The 20,324-nt window shown below is 32.2% G+C and overlaps 1 protein-coding gene across 1 annotated transcript in view; it reads right to left on the bottom strand.

Annotated features, from left to right (window-relative positions):
• Positions 1-20,324, bottom strand: part of Best2 (bestrophin 2) — a 146,297-nt gene that overhangs the window by 83,029 nt on the left and 42,944 nt on the right. Inside the window, exon 2 of the mRNA XM_089646100.1 lies at positions 6,043-6,153. Coding sequence (XP_089502226.1) covers positions 6,043-6,153 — 111 coding nt within the window. The remainder of the gene's footprint in view (positions 1-6,042; positions 6,154-20,324) is intronic.

Below are 20,324 nucleotides of genomic sequence, written 5' to 3'. Positions count from 1 at the left end.
ATACACGAGATTTCTAAAAATGACCCTATCCACATTTCCTATCCCTTAAAGCAGAATTTTGATTTTTCTTGATGAAATGTTTTGCTTTTTAAAATTACTTTCTATGTCTGTTTTCGAAAAACTCAGTATATAACTCGGTCAACGCGTGCTAGTATAATATATTATCGTATACTTTATTAGTATATTTCATATACTTTATTCCATTTATTAATTTTTATTCATTAATTTGCTTTAGTTTGGTAAAGGCTCACGTGCGTTGTGTGGACAGTCTGGATGAAGCTATTAACAGAATACAGCCAACAGCTGCTGGAGCACTTGTGCAAACTGAGCGACAAATAACACAACACACAATAGGGCGATATCAACCGAAAGGCACTCACCTACCTTGAAGATATAATATCGCCTAAAAATATAGAGCACTTACCTCTTTTTGCATTTATATTGTTTTATCGTCTACCAACCTTAATACAAAACGCGGTAAAAAAATTATACAGTAACCGTGTATGTGGAAACCTTACTACAGGAAACATAAAATAGTTCATGGAAAGATATATAAAATACTATTGGATCCCGCATTGCTTCGTTATTGCTAATATTTTTCTTGGACGCCTCCAACTTCTTCCACAGTCACTACTGTACACCACAATGTTTCTGTTAAGGCGATGCACTACGTAGTAATGCAAAATCATGTGTTTTTGGTTTGAAAATTTGGTCGCCTAGAAATGTTTCAGATGCTTTAATTAAATACTGCGAGTAGAATACATCTTGGCCTTTGAAATAATCGAGTATTTTTTTAGATAAGTCTCTTTATAAGCCCAGAAAAAATAATGTGTAAGGCCCATGAAAACTGCTTTAAAGTTCAAAATCTCCTACTTACGAACCCATTTTCCGTTATAGTTTTGTTCCATTATTGTGGCAAATTAAGTTATTTATAAAATGATAGAAAAACATTCAAATATTTGTGCTTAAACATCCACAAAATAAAATAAAGAGCACTTTTTGGCCATGTTTTTTTCTTGCATAAATCAAAACAGGTGGATAATAATAATAAAATAATAATAATTGGACAATTTTTATAGCGCCGCTTTTGTGAGTTATCACCTTAAGCCTTAAGCCTTATCGCCATCTACGTAAGGTGTGTTATTGATAGTGGCTCGATTCAAAATATTACCCGACGTAGTGCATCGCCTTAAAAAACTACATTACATCGACTTTTATTCGACTCCGTATTTCATTACGGTGCAGAGATATTGAGTTTAGTATTCCTTGAGCGTCCTATATTTCTTCTACAGTTTAAACATCTCTAAACACTCCTGGAACTAATAACAACAAACTTTCAGCGGTATCAGTCGACTACTTTTCGAGTGTTGCGAGCACTAACCAGTTAGTTAGAATTTAACTCAACCATTTGGAATGCGTTTTATAATATAAGACGTTGTGCTGTCACAGACCGCCTTCTACATATGTAGAGAAGTTAAAATTTGCTGCATTTAAAAAATCCATTTACTATGTTTTTAGATATTAAATAATGTCCATTAAATTCCGACGAAATTACTCTCCCCCACGGATCCTCGTCACAAAAAAGCCACGAGTACGGTTGTAAAATGTTAATTTTGCTGGTAAGGGCTAAAATAATACATTATCGAAGGAAGCAAACACTTTGTGGCTTGACATTATTACACAAATGAAAGAATATCTTTGTTTTAAACCACTTTATTACATTTATAGACGTCGACCGGTTTCGGTTGAACTCAACCTTCATCAGGACAGTACAAATATATCAAATAGTTTATATTTGTACTGTCCTGATGAAGGTTGAGTTCAACCGAAACCGGTCGACGTCTATAAATGTAATAAAGTGGTTTAAAACAAAGATATTCTTTCATTTGTGTAAAATAATACATTTGTTACGCTCGATTATGTACCTCTTTTATCTTTTATTTATAACTATCTCTTTTACAGTTACTGTTTGGAATTACTTAATGATTGACTGCTGGGCAAAGATGGGCCAAGTTGGGAAATGTTCGGTTAAAACGGTAGGTGGTAACTTATTTCTGAGTGCTACTGGAAAGGGTATGCACCATAACTTGTTAATAATTTTGAGTTGAGGTAAGCTTTTATCGGTACCTATACTCCATACACAATATTACTTGTTAATAATTTTGAGGTGAGGTATGCTTTTATCGGTACCTACACTCCATACACAGTATTACTTGTTAATAATTTTGAGGTGAGGTACCTATAATTCATACACAATATAACTTGTTAATAATTTTAAGGTGAGGTATGCTTTATCGGTGCCTATAATTCATACACAATGTAATTTGATAATAATTTTGAGGTGAGGTATGCTTTATCGATACCTATACTCCATACACAATATTAGGGGAGACCTGTCCAAAACCGTATAGCTAAGGCAGAAGCTCTGTAGTTCAGTAATTAAAAATAAGATAAGGTTGATAGTAATTATTTTTATTAATAAATTTAATAAGGAACAAAACATAATAGAAAAATTTACGAAAATCTTATTCGTAAATATATTTAAAAAAAAAAAACAAAACCTCTAATTTTTCCGGTTTTGCCCCGGGGGGTGGGTAAAACCGTATACCATATATACAGTTTCTCAGTTTTGTTGAAATTATGCACTATTTTGTTGGATTCCGCCAACTCGAATGCTAAGCTTGGAATATCTTTGTAAGTTATCCCTAATAGGCGACGTTCCATGGTAAGAACGTGATCAACGAGTAATTTCGGCACTCCGTAGATTTTTGATGCTTTTAGGTAACCCATAGTTCCTGGGATGACACTCTTAATGGCTTTCCTAATTTTTTCCGTATTCTAGTCTTGGCTTGTAGTTTTTCTTTGGTAATTACGAGGCACGATGATAACGTCTGTAAACAAATAAAAAAATGCTTCAACGAAAATACTCCTGGTCAAAATCGTATACTGGCCGGTTTTACCCCGTACGGTTGTGCCCGAGAAATTTCTATTCAGACATTCTTTCACAAATGTTAAACTTTTAACGAAAATCACCCAAATGTTTTACTTAATCAAATTTAAAATATATATAATTATAGTATGTGATATGTCACTCACCTGCAAATGATATAAACTTCACTATTAATTATTTCAATAACCGTAAAATTAGATCAGATCACCGAAAAACTTAATAAGCGTATTATCTCGCCAGCAGGCAGGCTTGTTTTGACAAGTTTCTGCTGACTTGGGTTGATTTGGGGGCTTAACATGGGCGGAATGCGTGGCGGGAATATTTAAAGAAATAAAGCTTTTATAGAGAAATACGGTTTTACCCCGGTATACGGTTTTGTACAGGTCTCCCCTACTTGTTAATAATTTTGAGGTGAGGTATGCTTTTATTGGTACCTATAATTCATACACAATATAACTTGTTAATAATTTTGAGGAGAGGTATGCTTTTATTGGTACCTATACTCCATACACAATATAGCTTGTTAATAATTTTGAGGTGAGGTATGATTTTATCGGTACCTATAATTCATACACAATATAACTTGTTAATAATTTTAAGGTGAGGTATGCTTTATCGGTGCCTATAATTCATACACAATATAATTTGATAATAATTTTGAGGTGAGGTATGCTTTTATTGGTACTTATAATTCATACACAATATAACTTGTTAATAATTAAGTGGAGAGGTATGCTTTTATTGTTACCTATACTCCATACACAATATAGCTTGTTAATAATTTTGAGGTGAGGTATGCTTTAATCGGTACATATAATTCATACTCAATATAACTTGTCAATAATTTTGATACACAATATACGCACGAACCGAATTTGTTATCGTTACACTGGAACCAACAGAAGTGCACTTTCCAGAGGATTTTTTTGCGGAAATGGTTCGAAACCAGTATACAAAGATTTAAAATAAACGTATTACTATTTTCATGGTATTATATTTTTTATGAGTTGAGTCATTCGCTCAGTTAAGGAAAGATCATTTTATGCATCTATGTTTCTTAAGAAAACATTATTAGATTAATAATTATTTTTCAAATATGATTGTTGTTTATTGTTTCTCTACTTTCTATATTTTTTACGATAGAATTTTTAACCTCACTAGGACAAGCCTGTGTTGAGGTTAATAATTTTACAAAATAATAAAATTAACGCAAAGATTACATACTTACAGAAAAATATTGTTACATTAACGTTTCTACGAATTGGGTACCTATTAATCGAATTTCAGCAAATTCATTACAGTATAATGTAGTCAACATGTAGGTTGAACATGATATAAATTGATTTTTGATTGCAAAAAAAATATAATATACTATTATTTTAGAAAGGAGAGAAGGAAAAAAAATTACATTATAAAAGGAAAAAGATGAAAATATACATATACGTGTACAACATATTATGCCATTAATTGTACAAATGCTGGCAATCATCGACTAGCAGAAATAATTTAACATTATTTTTAGTATACAAGGAATTTGACGACGTAATGTGTTCTGGTAGGATATTAAATAGAAGTAGAGCCTGGTACAAATAATGTATTTGCCCAATTGAAGATTTAGTGTGAATTGCCATAAATTTCAGACCAGATCCAATTCTCGTAGTACGAATTTGTTGCAACCTTTTGTGCAATGCGTTTGTGTGATAAATACTTGTTTTAAATTCATGATATTACATTCCTTAAAAAGTAACTTTGTAGGATATCTGAATTTTTCTTGTACATAACTTTGAGAATCAGTTTTTGGGCAACATTAAGTGGTTCTATTACAGTCTTTGGCAGGAACCCCAGCACACTATATTATACGAAAGTACACACTGAATTATAGCAAAATAACCTGTTTTTAATTTTTCCTTGTCTAGTACACGTCCGAGATCTTTAAAAATATGGTAAAGTCTCCTATAAAGTATGTATGAGACGATTTATGAAAGTGAATGAGACATGGAGTGTGTGCCAAGACAGAGTTGTTTGGCGGTCCGTCCTCTCTGCCTACCCCTGCGAGGAAACGGCGTGATGATTAGTTAAATTTTAAAATTTAAATCTCCTTATATTATTTCGACATGATAATTACGCCTATTATGACGCTAACTATTTTTAAGCCTAGGTATACGATGTTATGTTACGTTATTGATGTGATGTCACAATTATGAATAATCAAGTAATGCTGATTTTTTAAAGAAATGCTAAAACGTGATATATTTGGTTTTTTGTGTATTTAAAGTTAGAATATTTTAATTCAGATAACTATTAACTGTTCTTAAACCTGTATTACATTTTTCAAAAGTTTCACTCCTAGTTTTAACCTCAAATATTAAGGCAGTGTCATCTGCGAAACTAACAATGTCACCTGGAATTTTTAGACTGCGTTAATATAAATTAGAAATAATATTGGCCCGAGCACAATACCTTGTGGGACTCCAAAAGATATTGATTTACTATTGCTTACCTATTTATTAATTTTTTACGTGCTGTGTTCTATCACTAAGGTAATATCTGAGCCAACCCATTGACTATGTATTAATCCCTTCCTTGGAAAATCAATCATTTACTCGTAAACTGGGTAACTAATGTTGGATTAAATTAATTGAATGCCTAGAGTATTAAAATATTATTTGTATTTTTACTGTTTTTTCTCTTTTTTATATTACATTCCTTCTTCTACTACATTTTAATATTTAAAATACAGTGAGTTTTTGCGAATTAAATCGTGGGTTGATGCTAAATATCAAATTTAACTTGTGTACGCAAGTACTATTTATGTATAAATAATTTAAAATAAAATTACAATATTTATTCTTAATGAATTTTGTAGTTCCAATGGTGTCGGAAAACTAGTGGTTCTATCGGAAAACTGGTGAATCTACATAAAACTTGGAGTTAATTTTGTGAAATACTTTTTTGATTGGAGCTTTAGTTTTCGAGTACAGTTCAAAGTTGAAAGATTTGGATAACAGATGATTAGTGGTCGATATGGGGTTAGTATCAAATGTTTAGTGTCTTTTAAAATATATCGAAGAGTAATAAATAAATATATTTACCTTTGTTGATTTTCATTTAGGGCGTATCTGTAGACAATGTTAATAGTGTAATATAAAGCTAAGTATGCTAACAGCTCCCGCCATACTAGTTTGTAGACACTTCCACGCCATCTGCAAACAAACATACACAAAAGTTAGAGAAATTAATTTGGTAAAGAAATTTTTTCCCGTTAAAGCTTCGTCAACAAATATAATTTACGGAAAAGAAAAAGAGGAGTAGGTATTGATAGGGTCAATGAGTGAGTCACATAATATGTTACTTTAAATTATTTAAAAATCACTCAGCGGACATCGCAACTGAAAGAATAGAATTCTCGACATGCCTAAAACAATTATTTACAAAATATTTCTAAATAGGTACATTGAAAATTCCAAAATAGGTACATTGTGATTCGGAAGTTCCTCTCCTAAATAAATACATGGTCTCGCAGAATCCTTCTGCGCTGTCTTGAAAACGCATTAATTAACGTTCTTGTACTGAATACAATGATTTTTTTAACCACAATAATACGTGTATTAAGAACCTTGCATGCACTCGTCTCGCGAACATCTCAAATACTGCCTAAGAAGAATGACCACCTACAACAAACGAAGATACCGTGGTAGTCCAATGCCCGTTAGTCGGACATTATAGACAAACTGCCAGTGGATAAGTTGGAGTCTGACCCACGCCAAATTCATCAATCACAATACTGCACCTCAACTACAATGTGATAATGATGATAAAGATGTAGCTTAAATCTGTTAAAGCACCGTAGTAAGCGTTCAAAGATAGTTTGAAAGGGAGATTTGTAAATAAGAATGTTAGAGAGAGCGCGCTAATATTAAAAAAACGATAATAGTTAAGTGAAAATTGAGAAAATATTTAATATAACACCACTCGTTTGAATTGAATTAAAACACTTGTTGCATTTAAAGATTTTAATAAGTTTCAGAGTTTACTTTGCGATTTTTTTCTATCGAGGGAATTTTGTAAAATTGACGTTTCGGCATAACAAATGTAAAGATATTATCTTGAAAAATGACGTTTTTGGAACATAAAAACTTAAAGAGTTAACTAGAAACTTGTTATAAATCGGTAGAATTGGGTATGCGGGGCTTAACCTTTGGAAAATCGTTCGTGCACCAGTGCCAAGAATTTTTTCCCGCCGACAAACCGTTGGCATTGGAATTTCGCCCTAGCAATTTAAACCTGTTTACTATATAATTTTTTTTAACAGAACCGTTTGCACTTGAACACTTTAAAGTTTATTTTGGATTCCATTTTTGATTTCCCTCAAAAACTGTCTGGTGTTCCACAGGTTAGAGCACAATAAAAAATCAATACCATTCGGTAAAACATGTTTCCTCAACATCGTATCGAGATATTCTTCTTCATTTACATGTGTTGGATAATAATAAGATACGTATTTTAATTACGGCGTAGTAATATTACAAATATCAAAATACTTTAAATAATTAGACGATGTCTCTAGATATTTACATTCCCATGTTTGATGGTACTAACGAAGCAGACAAGGTACGTACAATATTATTTGACTTTCAAAGATCATTTGCCATGGCTGTTGTTTATGTTGGAAGATAAATCCCATTCATCAAGGCTAACAACTATATTCATAAGTATTATTATCTATTAACTTCAATTTATTGGTTTTTATGTTGTACTATTATGTTCAGACGTCAAATCATCAATCGGGGAATAAGGTAGGATTTTCGCCATCAATTCGATGCAAACAATTTAAAACACACAACACATTTAAAATTTTAAAATTGTGTAAAATATTACTTTTTAGTGTTCAAAATTTATTATTCATAATCACCACGCAGAGGTAGAGCTAAAAAAAAACTGAATGTTAAAACCTTACTAGCCATCAAATAGTTCATGGAAAGATATTTTTATTTTATTTTATTTGGTACATTATTTTTTACATTTAAAAGTTTTCCAGTAATGTTGGCCTCACTGGGTGGCTTGCCCGTGCTGAGGCCTTCATTTTATAATATGAAAATATAATCTACATAATACATTTAAAGAGAAAATAATACATTTAAAATATAATATATGTTTATGAGTGATGTGTGTTTATATTGGTTTTGTGTGTTACGTGTAGGTTTTATTTTTATTTTATGCTATGAAATTTTGGTAAAATTGTCTTTTTTGTTCTTTAATCCATTTTGTAATTTTGTGTGTGAATTTATTTTTATCTTCCTCAATTTTAATTTCAAGTTTTACACTGTTGAAAGCTTTTATAGCATGGTATTGGTAGTGTCTTTGTCCAAAGCTTGAATTTAATGTCGGAGTTTTTATATTTTCTTCGTACGCTTGCCTAACTGGTTTGTTAGTGTTATTTTGTGTTGAAATTTTTTTTTTGTCAAAAATGTAGTTTAGTAGTGTTTTAACGTATAATTGGCGTATACCTAGTACGTATATATGTACATTGTTTACACAGACAAAGCATGTTGTTTATTTGTTGTATAAATTTCCAGGGCTTTTCAGATTCGATGTGTGCTACATATTTCATCTTTTTGAAGATCTCACCGGTTATGTGTAGTACTGTGAAGGCTAACACGTAAGAGCAGAAGAAAACAGAAAGATTTAAAAATGGCTAGGAAACATCCAAAATGATGAAAGTGGACAGTGTTCACTCTATACTGGAGAAAATGTTTGCGCCTCCAATATTTACAACATTACATGGCGTGAAAGGTAAGGAAAAGCCCGAAGCTGACCAGCTATATATAATTAACTATTGGGATTACACTTAAAAACAAAATGTAAAGTAATACCATCTAATTACTCCTCAATCCAGCCTGAAAAAAAAAACGCACAATAGTCCTAACTGCTCCTAACCTTCGGCGTCGAGAGAAAGTCAGACTATGGAACCCTCAATTGGGGTATGTTGTGTCTAGTGGCGGGAGTACTCGGTTCTTTAGATCTGGTCATCAAACACTGCTAAAGCCATTTCAAGCGATTATCAATTATACATTTGGTATGTTCACCTTTCACAAGGGCGATACTGACAGCATCTTCTACTCTACCTAAAAATAATGTTTTTAAACCTTCTATTTTCCTTGAAGTACTTTAAAAATATGGTTTGTTTAATACACACTACTATTCATAATTTAATTCATTATCATTGTCAATTTTATGTGAAAATCAGAAGCATTGAAATGCGGCTTTCAATAAACAAGTAAATTATTTAGGACGGGTTGTTTCACAGAATTTGAACAATTTATCAAATTTCAAGTTCTGTGAACGTTATATTCAAGTTCTGTTACTATTTCATTTAAGTGAAACAGCTGGCCAATAATGATATAATAACAAAACTTCAATAAAACCTTTGGAAAACTTGAAATTTCATGAATTGTTCAAATTCTGTGAAACAACCCATCCTTTTGTTGTGAACGAATAAAAAATAAAAAAATAACATTTTGTTGAAGTATTTGAATGAAAAAAAACTGAAGTTCTTTGCTTCCCCTCACGGTAAAACTCACATAGCCGTTCTTGCAAGTGCAACGACGATATGTAAAAAGGGACCCCTTAACTAATTATTGGGGTGAAAAGAATTGGAAGAAGTTAATTGAAATGGCGGAAAACAAGAAATTTAGAAGACAGAATATTATTTTACCATTCAGATATTATGCAATCCACCAGGTTTTGATGTAGGTAACACACAAACATGCTTCTTTATTTATACTTTTTAAACCATCAAATAAACTCCAGTAAAAAATGAAACGAAGAATCCTAATAAACAGTGTTTGCCTATTGACTCTGTATTAACAGTTAAGTATTTACACAAACAGTCTAAGTGGCTCTCATTTTCAGGGTCGGAACATTAATATTTGACCGCACACACGTGAGTAATCATCAGATGGGCACTCTTTAAAACCCTTTAGCCGAAAGAAGTAATACAAGAAACAAAATACCCGGCGTTACTCGAGGTTACGAAATGTTTATTATATAGTTTTGGTTTGTGAATTCTAGTGTACATGAAAACTGCATGTCTTTTTAAGGTGGAAATTACAATATTGTTGATAATGAGCCGAGCCTGAAATAAAAAAAGGCTGGTTACATAGCCCGGGACAGCCACGCTTCGGGATAGATTTGACCCAGCAATATTTTAATATCTGTGGACGAGCGATCTCATCGGCAAGTCAAGGCAATATACAATCAATATTTTTGGCAATACCTTGCTAGCAAGAAATCGCCTTAACAACTTGCTTGTTTGCCAGAGCCTTTAAGAGGAAGCTACAAGCCAAAAATGTGTATATTCTTGGTATACCTTATATTGTAGGTAATAGGCACTAAAATCGCTTGACAAACGGAGTCTAGAAACGTTCGATTTCAAGCAAAAAACTGTTATTCATTTATTTTGTAAATAATTTTATAAGAAAGCATAAAAGTCAATCAAGCTATAATACTGCATTTTTTTAAAGTTGTTTCCTTTATGTGTTCATACATTTCTATTGAAAAAAAATTTTTTTTTGTAGTATTGCTTTATTTGTATTATACTCAAGCGAAGCGATAGGAAAACCTTCAATTTATCTAAAGCATATTTTTTGGTATTCATAATAGTGATTTGGCATTAACAAGAAGCCATTTGATTTCCCATTCATCACACAATATTATTATTTTCGAGTGCTTGCCCACAAGCTACCTGCCAAACCTCTACATTTTTTATCACATATCTAAACTTAGCTCGGATGATAAAGAAACAAAAAAATCTCTCTTCATTCTGGCTTCATTACTTCATTCTACACACTTTCGAACCACGCCGCTGTTTTATTTTCCATCAAACTCTTAAAATAAAGCATTACAATACCAACGATGACGGAGTAATATCAGAATTATTACCAACACACAAATATTATAAAGAAAAGCAATAGATTTAGTTCGCTCATGTGTTTTCTTTCTTAGTGGTGGTACACGGTACATTAGTTTCGTTGAATCAGATGGTAAGACGATCCGTAACGAGGTAAACAACAAATGTGCCTTGCAACGAAATGTTACCAGTTCACAGAGCGATTCGGGGAATTTTCGGTAGCGAACGCGATCGTGAAAATTCCAACTGTTTGTCATACAATTACGCATCGGAAAATTAAATGCACGCCACGAAAGACAGACAGTCGATCAGCATAAAAAATGAACACTTCATTCAACGGCGTCAAAACAAATGACTTCCTCGATTTCTGTAGATTTTTGGACACATACATAATATATTTTCGTGGTATTTTAAGGCACGTGATAGTTTCGTGATATGTTATTTAGGATCTCTTTCGGGGCTACCTGCGAGCAAATATTTTTTTAAAAGCGAGATTTTTTATTTAAAGGTAAAATCATGGGTAGATCTTGTTTATGTTGCACGTATCTGCTCTAAAATCTGTTCGACCGTGAGCGTTGACTCTAAAACGAGATCAGATAAACAATAGATATTTCTTGTAGTAAAAAATACACTTTTAATATACTTTTATTGAATAAATGATAGCCAACCATCGCTCATTCGATTATCATATTAACCATTCGCTTATCTCAAGCTTCGTCAGGGCTTACGTATTAACTAATTGGTTATTATTATCTTTTTCGATTGTCCGGGTTAAATCTTCCCCATAGGAAAAACTAAACCCTTCCACTCACTTTTCCACAAATAATCATCTAATCAATTAACATTATGCAAGTGCAGTATATAAGCAAAATAAATACAAAACAATACAAGAACAACACGTCAACTCACTAGAGATCAAATGGGAAAATAATTCACCGACTCCAGATATTTTTATATCAGAGGGTTCGGCTCGGTAGAACTCCTAACAGGGCCTATAAATCCTACTGATCCCTCAACATAAATATTTAAAAAATCTTTTGTTATCGTACATGTATTTAAAATGACTGATTTTTGCATTTTTAAATATAATTATTTTGATTTTTTTTTTATATTATCTCCACACAGGAGGCCCTGAAGAAAATAATTTCCCTCAGGGCCTATGTCATCTTTGGGGATGCTGTGTGGAGGGTCTTTTTGTGGAGAGGAAGGAGCGAACATGGGTCTTGAAGAGTCCCATGTTGTAGGAGGGAGGAAACACAGAGGCCGGCAGTTCATTCCACAGCCGAGCTGTTGAACTTAAGAACGAATCGTAGAAGTGACCCGTTCTCATGTGACAAATGTCAACCGTGTACAAATGTTGGGCGCGCGTTTGACGTGTATCCCGACTACGCACCGGTGCCGAAGGGATCAATGACGCTAGTTCCTCAGAGCATCTTCCATTGTAATACCGATAGAACAAGGACAGCATACCTACCTGACGCCTGGATGCCAGTAGCCGAAATAACGAATGGTAATATTTTTATAGTCTGAGAATGCTGAATTCTTTTTATCTCATTCCCTAAATCTGTGTATTTTCTTATTTTTTCATTAACAGATTTTTAAATATTACAGGAATTTGGAATAGCGACTTCAATGAAATATTATTTATTTTTTAAATTTTGTCATGTAAAACTATATCGGGTCTATTATGACTAATCGTTCGGATAATAATATTATTATTATTAATATGATATTAATTAGTTAATTTGTAAGCCCTGACGAAGCTTACAATAACCTAAACCTGGTTGGTATTCATTTACCAATTCATTAAAAGTGGTGCATTATAAAGTGTGTTTTTTCATTCAATATATAATCACACACCCCAAAATATTTACTTTCTTATAAAGATGTGTATTGACTTAATTTAATGAGCTATTTTCCAGAGTTCATTGAACTGGAGTTACGGACAAAATCAAAACCGAAATTAGTATTTTTTGAGATTTGTTAAGATAATGAGTACTTTATGAGTTTTGTTTTATTCAAGTTGTTTAATAAAAAAAGAAATCTGGTTTCGATTTTAAAAATACTAATTTATTCTGATACATAATATGTATAGGAACCTAGAATGATACATACCTCGATTAGCACATACTGAGAATGATACCTACATATTATGAATATTATATCGAATGACACCCACCTCGAATGATACATATCTCCAATGATGCCTACATTTTTCGAATAATACCAACATATTATTATTTCGATTAATTCATATCCAGAATGATACCTGTCTAGATTGAACCAAAATAAGAAGGATACATTAATTGGATACGAAGCATTGATACGCAAGGTATAGCCGTAATCATCCCAGCGTACTTGGATACACTTAAACTTTGCCTTAGTTTAAATCGTCTTAGTTTCGAGAGAGAAATTTTTTTTTTTTAATTACAAAGAACCGGTTAGCCGGGTAGACACCTGCATGTTAGATAAATCTCGAATTATAAATGGACCTTGAAAACCGAAAATGTAACTGGATACAACTTTTGACCAACTTGATATGCGTAGTTCGTACTTACATTTTTTCTAACAAACTAATCAATATTATTAATGGACAAATACTATTAAATAAACATTTTATCACTTAACTGTGATGCTTGGAATCAATTGCTTCATGGCAATAAGCCTTCGTGAAACATTGTTAATACAAATCCACAGATTTATTGTATTCATAAAATTCAATACAAGACAATCCTATCTTGTTCCAGCTTCGGACCCATGTTCTAGTGTGAACGTTTTGAGTTTGGAGGGGTAAAGGGCTGGAGTTAAGTTTGGAGGACAGGGCAATGAACCAAAAAATTGTCCCAGAGATAGTTACGGGCAATCCGCAGAATAGTGATTTACACCTTCTACGCGTGTAAACGCGTTTAGACAAGACAGTAGGACAATTTGTGTTCTCGGCGACGCTTGAATCTCGTATTTTGGCTTTAAAATTTCGCGTAAATGAACACTAAAATACATCATTACATAAAAGACCTGAAATTTAGCGATAACTTGCTCGTAACGCGCGTGTCCTCGTGTGTTCCCGGCATAAAAGATATTCGGAATATCATCCTATCAAGAGACCACAATTCAGAAACAAAATGTTGTCTGAAATTCATTTTACTATGTTTAGTGACAAACCCGAATAGCCAGGTACTTTCTATATAGTCATTATTATTCACCCTCCTCGGGTTTTTTCTAGCATTAGTTTTTCTCCTCCACAATTTTAGTGTTTAAAATCGCAGATTAAAATTACTGTTTTTATTGCAAGTAAGTAATTAAGTTTCACTTAGCTCTAAACAAAACAAAAATTAGTAGCTTCGCAGCTACAAAGTATTATTTTACGTTAAAAAATATAATAAAGGTGATCCCAAAATAGAATTCATTGTCTTTATAACTATTGTACGACAACAAAAATCATAATAAGAAAATATTTTTATTTATATATTATTTATCGTTTCTTTACATTGTATATTTTTTTTAGGTTAGAATTTTTAACCTCACTAGGACAAGCCTGTGTTGAGCTTAATAATTTTACAAAATAAAAAAAAAATAACACAAAGATTATATATTAAGATAACAATATTGTTACATTGACGTTTCTACGAATTGGAATGTTGTAAACATGTAGGGTGACCATGATATACCTTGATATTTAATTGCAAGAAAAATTATAATAAACTATTATTTTTATAAACGGAGAAGAAAGAAAGAGAGAAAAATAATTTACATTATAAAAAGAAAAGGATGAAAAAATAAACGTATTCAAAATATTATGCCACAATTTAAAAGGACAAAGATAAAAGAATATGTTGGAAATCCTCGGATGGCAGAAATAATTTAACATTCTTTTTTAATGTACACAAGGAATTTGACGATTTAATGTGATCTGGAAGGCTATTAAATAGAAGTGGAGCCTGGTACAAATAATGTTTTAGCCCAAATTAGGATTTAGGGTGAATTGCCATAAAGTTCAGACCAGAGCCAATTCTTTTATATTGTTATTGTTGTATTTTTAGCTAAAAAGATATGCAAACTCTCGTTTTGGCTTTATCGACAAGCTATTTCGTGGCAATCTGTGTTTCGTAGATTTGTATTCGCATTCCAATAACATTTCCATTATTCGTACGAATATAGAAACCAAATAATTTTTTTTCTCAATATATACGTATGCGCGTTCTATTTTTCATTCATCCACAAAAATAATGTTTTCTAATCGAGGAAAAGTGTTTGTTTGTCACAGAACTTGTATTATAGGTATTGCAGCCAGAGTTAGCCATTGCTTGCATACAGCATGTTTCAGACATGTTATTTGACTTCAAATGTGAAAAATTTGTCCTTTTTTTTCCCCTCTCACATTCTTCAGCCTCACAATATAACCCAAAGGAGATGCCATTGTCCTACTGGTTTTAGACAGTTGTCACTCTTGTGCAGTATTCACCTATAATAACACAGAATTTAATATATGTTAATTTTCTTGTCGCTTAGCGAAGCATTTTAACATACTGATCGCGTTCATTCATGAAAACACTGTGAATGAGAGTCTGATAATTAATTAAAAACTTAATAAAGCATTTTGATTTGTAGTTCTGAAAGTAAAAGTTTCGCTACACTATGCGGAATATAAATATGTTCACTCCGATGTGTACAGTGCATATTTACGTCCGTTACTGTTGGAACACAGTTATAAGGCATCTTATTATTATTAACTAGCTATACCCGGCGTTGTTGTGGCTCATTCTGTCTGTGCAAATCAATAAGTAAAGAAAATAACCAAAGAGTCCTTCTTCATGGTGCAGAAAGAAAAACAATGGCGCGTGTTGCTTTTACATCCAACAGAAGGCGCTGTTTAAAAAAAACATGTTTTAACCTGTCACAGGTGATATCCATATAATATAGGTATATAAAAACAAAATCGTATTAGAACAAGAATCTTACAAAACATTAACAACATTTAGCGAATACAAAAAAAATTCTATGTTTTATAAATTTTAAATTTAATATCCCTGTCGAAGACTTAAAATTCAATTTCTTATTAAATACTCTAAAAATACATACATTAGAAGATAGACGTAATATAAACGATTTAACGTTCTTAATTAAAATACTCAACTCTAAATTCGACTGTTGTGAACTCCTGCAACTTATAAACATACACACACCCACAGTAACAACACGACAAAATACAATATTCTACAGAAGCACACATAAGCGTAACTACATTGCCCACTCTCCGATACAACGACTTCACACCATGGGAAATCATTACTTGGGTGATGTTGACATATTCAATACCAACTTGGCAAGTTTTGTGGATCATTTAAAACATTTATTTCAACAATACTCCTAAACACATCATGTAAACCTACAAATAGCTGTAATTTTCTGTTTTTGTTTCTTGTGTTTGTATGACTTGTTGCATAGCTTTTATCAAATGTAATTTTATTCTTATTTTTTATGTTTCAAAGTTTCTGTCAAATTAAAATTATACTACCAACCATGTAAAAGCCCTCTGGGCGTTAAATAAATAAATAAATAATAAATAATAGAACGCAACTTTGTGTTAAAATTTCAAAGGTGAAGAACTTTCGGAGATTTAAGTTTTTAAACAAACGAACATTTACATTTTTATGTATATAAATATTAATAAAAAATTTGTTTTATATTTTTGTTATTAGCCATGATTATCGGAGGTTGGTTATAATCAGCAGCAGAAATGACACTTGTGCTAGTAGCGAGTACCTAGGTTTTATATCCTATGCTAGCTAAACACTATTGCGCAATGAACATGCACCATAGGTGGAGATATAATGAATTCAATAAAATTCAAACTCTTTTTGATGCTATATGTATATAATTTTAATAACTTTTTACATATTTTTTTTCTTTACATTCTTTGCCTTTCACCATATCTTATATTCTATACTTTTTTATTATTTTTAATTTATATTATATTTCAATCTTTCGATATATTATTTCAAATTATTTTCAGATAAACACAAACTCGCACATATTAATTTTTTAATTTCGTAAATTGAATTTATTATTTTTAAATTGTACTACATATATTATCTAAAACTATAAACTCCTTATTTTCTTCTAAATTATATACTTTTTATACTCATTTTAATTTCTTCTATATTTCACACTTGATTTATTATTTCAATTTATTATAATCAACCACCACAACACGGGCATGTGCCTAACATGGTAGTCTTAACATACGCAATCATTATAATATCCAAAGAAACACTGAATAAAGAAAAAAACATTCACCATCAACGTAGGTATTAAGGCCCCGTAGTAAGCGATTACGATTACGATTCGTTCTTAAGTTCAACAGCTCGGCTGTGGAACGAACTGCCGGCCTCTGTGTTTCCTCCCTCCTACAACATGGGACTCTTCAAGACCCATGTTCACTCCTTCCTCTCCACAAAAAGACCCTCCACACAGCATCCCCAAAGATGACATAGGCCCTGAGGGAAATTATTTTCTTCAGGGCCTCCTGTGTGGAGTTAATATAAAAAAATTTAAAAAAAAGCGTTTAAAGATGATTTGAAAGGGAGGAATGTAAATACGAATGTTAGAGGGAGCGCGCTAATATTAAAAAAAAAACGATAAAAATTGTGCGAAAATATGTAATAAAACACATCGTTTGAAATAGACCTAAAATCTCTCGACAAATGCTTTTTTTCACATGGAATTTTTTCATGCCTATAACATATTAAATAACATTATTTTTAAAATCATTTTCGGAGCTTACTTTGCGATTAATTTCATTTAATTAACATTTCGGCATAAAAAATGTGAATATATAATCTTCAAAAATAACATTTATTTTTTTAGAACTTAAAAACTTAAGAGTTAACGAGAAACTTATTATAAATCTGTAGAAATTGGGTATGCGGGGGCTTAAACATAATATACATCATATATATGTATATTGTTTTTTAATATGTAGGTATATTCATCATGTATGTGTATATGAATTCCTCTTGCGGTAAAAAAATAAAAAATTTGTAATTATGTTCAAGCCACGAGCATAACTGCAATTGCAAACTCTATTCAAAAATACCTGACCTTTGTTTGACCTGGGAGAGGTGTGAGTTGTGATTAGGTAAGAGAATATCATTTTCTATACATTATATGAGTATTATACAAAACAAGTTCCACGAGCAGTGAATAGTCAGTAGCCTTCGTGGAACACAGCGTCGGTCAATCCTGCGGTTGTTACTACCACTGGAGACTGGAAGACCGTCTGTCTTATATAAAAACAGATCATTGATTTAGCACATTTAAACCTTAACCCTTCGAACGCCAGTCTCCCGTGATATAATACTGCCCTAATGAAATCAAACACAGATAAAGAAATTGCAAATAATTCAAATAATTGTAGTAGGTATTCCAAGGTAATTATTATGCAGAAAAAGCTAGGAATGTAAGGTGTGAGACAGCGAATAATTTGCCATACCTTAATATTTATATTTAAGCTAAAAAATAACATGTTTAAGAATGCAAATGTCTACCCCACGAGAAACTATGGAGATTTTAGACTTCCAAAAACAAATTTGTCGGCAACCCAAAATAATCTCTATTTTAAAGGATGATGTTTAATGAACAACAGATATTAAAGAAGCTAAAAGCCTTGCTGCTTTTCGTGGGTTAGCCTAAATACTATAAAGAATAAGTTTTATATGTATTGTAAAGTGTCCTTAATGTCATAGAAATATGTTGTTAAAAGGTTTATACTAGCTACAAAACTGTAATTTTTTTATAACTTAATAAAAACATACAAACAAATAAAATGTGCCAGGGTAAAATGCCGAGTTGTCCGTCGTGCGCCGGCTGACGCTATATTCGTTATAACGTACTTGGTTTTTGTACAAATGATGTTTTTTTATAAATCGTACGGTCTTATCAGATAATGGGTTTATATAAATTGTATTTATGTATCGTATGTAGTTTCCTCAGGATAGCTACTTATGTTCAGTTAAATATTTTTTCCTAATCTTACTAAAAAATATTATACCTCTATATTGAAGAAATACGAGAATATTCCAGCTAAATAAGCACTCTTCACAATAAAAATAATAATTTTTAGTTTTTTCCTGTAAATAAATACAGCGTTACGTCTTTAAATCGGAATTATGACATTTAACACTTCTAGCGAGACGCATTTTATATGGTTTTCCAATAAGAGGTGTTATTTTGAATAGCCCGCTATTTTGGCAGATGTTACTTTTGAAGCTGTCATTTTTAAATGGAACGATACACGCTTCAACAACGCATTGAAATGATTAAAATTCACTTGAGTGAATCAAATGCAAATCATCTTTAGTGATGAGGCCCATCTCCACCTCGGTGGCTTCGTCAACAAGCAAAATTGTCGCAACTGGGGCTCGGAAAACCCAAGAGTTATTGTTGAAAAGCCTCTCTATCCTCAACGTGTGACTGTTTGGTGCGGTTTGTGGTTCGGCGGAGTCATTGGACCTTACTTTTTCGAAAACGAGGCTGAAGCAACAGTTACGGTGAATGGATTGCGCTATCGAGAGATGATTAATCATTTCTTATAGCCGGAATTGGATGGTATTGATCTGAACAACGTTTACTTTCAACAAGACGGCGATACGTGCCACAGTAGCAACGAAACCATTGATCTTTTACGATTGAATATCAAAATAACACCTCTTATTGGAAAACCCTATACATATAAAAAAAACATGTTTGTAAGTGACGAAATAATATTGAGTTATTATTTATTGTTATTAAGTTTAATTTGTAGAACTCCATTTTATTTTTTTATTTGAGTTATTATCTTGCCAAGCAAATATAACATATTTGAGTATGCCAGAAGCATTTTTTAAAGTAAGAAATCGGCGCAAGTTTAGTGAACTACCAGCAAATCCGCCACGTCAGAAATCCACTCTAAACTTCTTGGCACACTGAAGGTTAAACTGCATTTGTCGCAAGGTAAACAGTTCTGCATTACGCTTACGCGAAGTTATGTTAATTGAAGAAATAATCTATTATTGTTACTGACTTCAAATAACTGTAATATTTTTTATTAATTATTTCATATTTTTATCTAAACTGATAAAAGCGGCCCATTTTGATGAGGTATATGTCACTTTAAAATTTAGCATAACAAGACGTCACATAACCGCATCAGTTATCAATATACCTGTTCGATGACGTCTTAGGCGGTACATAACTGCAACTTCAGGGCGGAGCGAGGAGAGTTGGTTATTTAATTATAATCAAATTCACAACTACAACTTTTTTTGCAATAAATATTCCCCACTAACTTAAATTATAGTTAAAAAGGTATCAGGGAATGAGCGTCACATGACACCACATACCCACGTCAGTTGTCGATATCCCTGTCTGATGATGTTCCAAGCTATAACTGTGACGTCAGAGTGGAACCGGGAAACCGGAATGTTG

This window comes from Hesperophylax consimilis, chromosome 23 (genome assembly GCF_061612785.1).
Source record: "Hesperophylax consimilis isolate HC1 chromosome 23, BYU_Hcon_1.0, whole genome shotgun sequence".
NCBI classification, from domain to species: Eukaryota; Metazoa; Arthropoda; class Insecta; order Trichoptera; family Limnephilidae; genus Hesperophylax; species Hesperophylax consimilis.
Note: the sequence above shows the minus strand (reverse complement) of the source record. Positions and strands in the feature narration are given on the sequence as shown.